This window comes from Triticum aestivum, chromosome 5A (assembly GCF_018294505.1).
Source record: "Triticum aestivum cultivar Chinese Spring chromosome 5A, IWGSC CS RefSeq v2.1, whole genome shotgun sequence".
NCBI classification, from domain to species: domain Eukaryota; kingdom Viridiplantae; phylum Streptophyta; class Magnoliopsida; order Poales; family Poaceae; genus Triticum; species Triticum aestivum.
Window position 1 is genome coordinate 317210742 of NC_057806.1, and position 1292 is coordinate 317212033.

The 1292-nt window shown below is 52.9% G+C and overlaps 1 protein-coding gene across 1 annotated transcript; it reads left to right on the forward strand.

Moving 5' to 3' along the window:
• Positions 1 to 233: 233 nt before the first annotated feature.
• On the forward strand, positions 234 to 1020 carry LOC123103126 (40S ribosomal protein S16). Its single transcript, XM_044524621.1, has one exon. The coding sequence runs from the start codon at positions 332 to 334 to the stop codon at positions 779 to 781; it is 450 nt and encodes a 149-aa protein (XP_044380556.1). The 5' UTR covers positions 234 to 331; the 3' UTR covers positions 782 to 1020.
• The last annotated feature ends 272 nt before the right edge of the window (positions 1021 to 1292 follow it).

The window sequence follows — 1292 nt, forward strand, 5'->3', positions numbered from 1 at the left end:
TGAATCAATTACAATCTGTAGGCATGTTGTACTTCCATCATCCCTCTCTCTTTGTATACATTTTTTTTTTTGAGACAAGCTCTCTTTGTATACATGTCCTATGGCTTGGCGGTCGGTGGGTTTTTCTAACACAAGGACCAAATGACTAGCCCGAGAGAAGGCCCAACATATTACGGCCCATGCAGCTCTTCACTGACTGACCAAACCCCAACGCCTCCGGAGTATAAAATCGCCCACCCCTCGCAATCACCTGCCTACGCCGCCGCCGCTCCTCCCTGATCCCGCCGCCGCCGCCGCCGCCGCCGCGCTCTCACCAGGCACCACCGCAAGCATGGCTGCCGTCCTCACCCGCCCGACGCCGGGCACGGTCCAGTGCTTCGGGCGCAAGAAGACGGCGGTGGCCGTCGCGTACACCAAGCCAGGGCGCGGGCTCATCAAGGTGAACGGCGCCCCCATCGAGCTAATCCGCCCAGAGATGCTCCGCCTCAAGGCCTTCGAGCCCATCATGCTCGCCGGCCGCTCCCGCTTCAAGGACATCGACATGAGGATCCGCGTCCGCGGCGGCGGGAAGACCTCCCAGATCTACGCCATCCGCCAGGCCGTCGCCAAGGCGCTCGTGGCCTACTACCAGAAGTATGTCGACGAGGCCGCCAAGAAGGAGGTCAAGGACATCTTCGCCCGCTACGACCGTACCCTCCTCGTCGCCGACCCCCGTCGCTGCGAGCCCAAGAAGTTCGGTGGTCGCGGCGCCCGCGCGAGGTTCCAGAAGTCTTACCGTTGATCGGCCTGCAGGATCGTCGTCTATTGGGTGGTTTTCTCTGCTTTACCTCCCCAGTTTTAGACTCCGTATGATTAGTTCCGGACCTTGGCAAGATATTGTGGTATGATGTGCTGTGAGATGTTTTAAGACTACTACTGGGTAGTTGCTCGATTTGTGTTTTTTACTGTTATGTTAAGGAATTTTGATATGGTTGCGTACTTGCACTATATTTTATGCTATGTTTCAGGTTTCATGCTGAATGATGTTGTCTGATGACTGATGTCGTGTTTAAGTTAGCCGGATGAGTTGAATGGGGCAAATACAATCACTTTGATCATCTAGGAAATGCCCATGTTGCTCTTTATTCTCTGCATCTTCCATTGGGTCTTCAGTATAATTTATATAAGAGTGTTAAGACTGATTTGCTTAGGATGATACGGTTGATTTCTGTGCTTTACCTCGCAAATTCTAGAATGTTGATGCTTTGCTCCGGCTCGTGTATAGACATCATGATATGAATGTGATGTGAGAT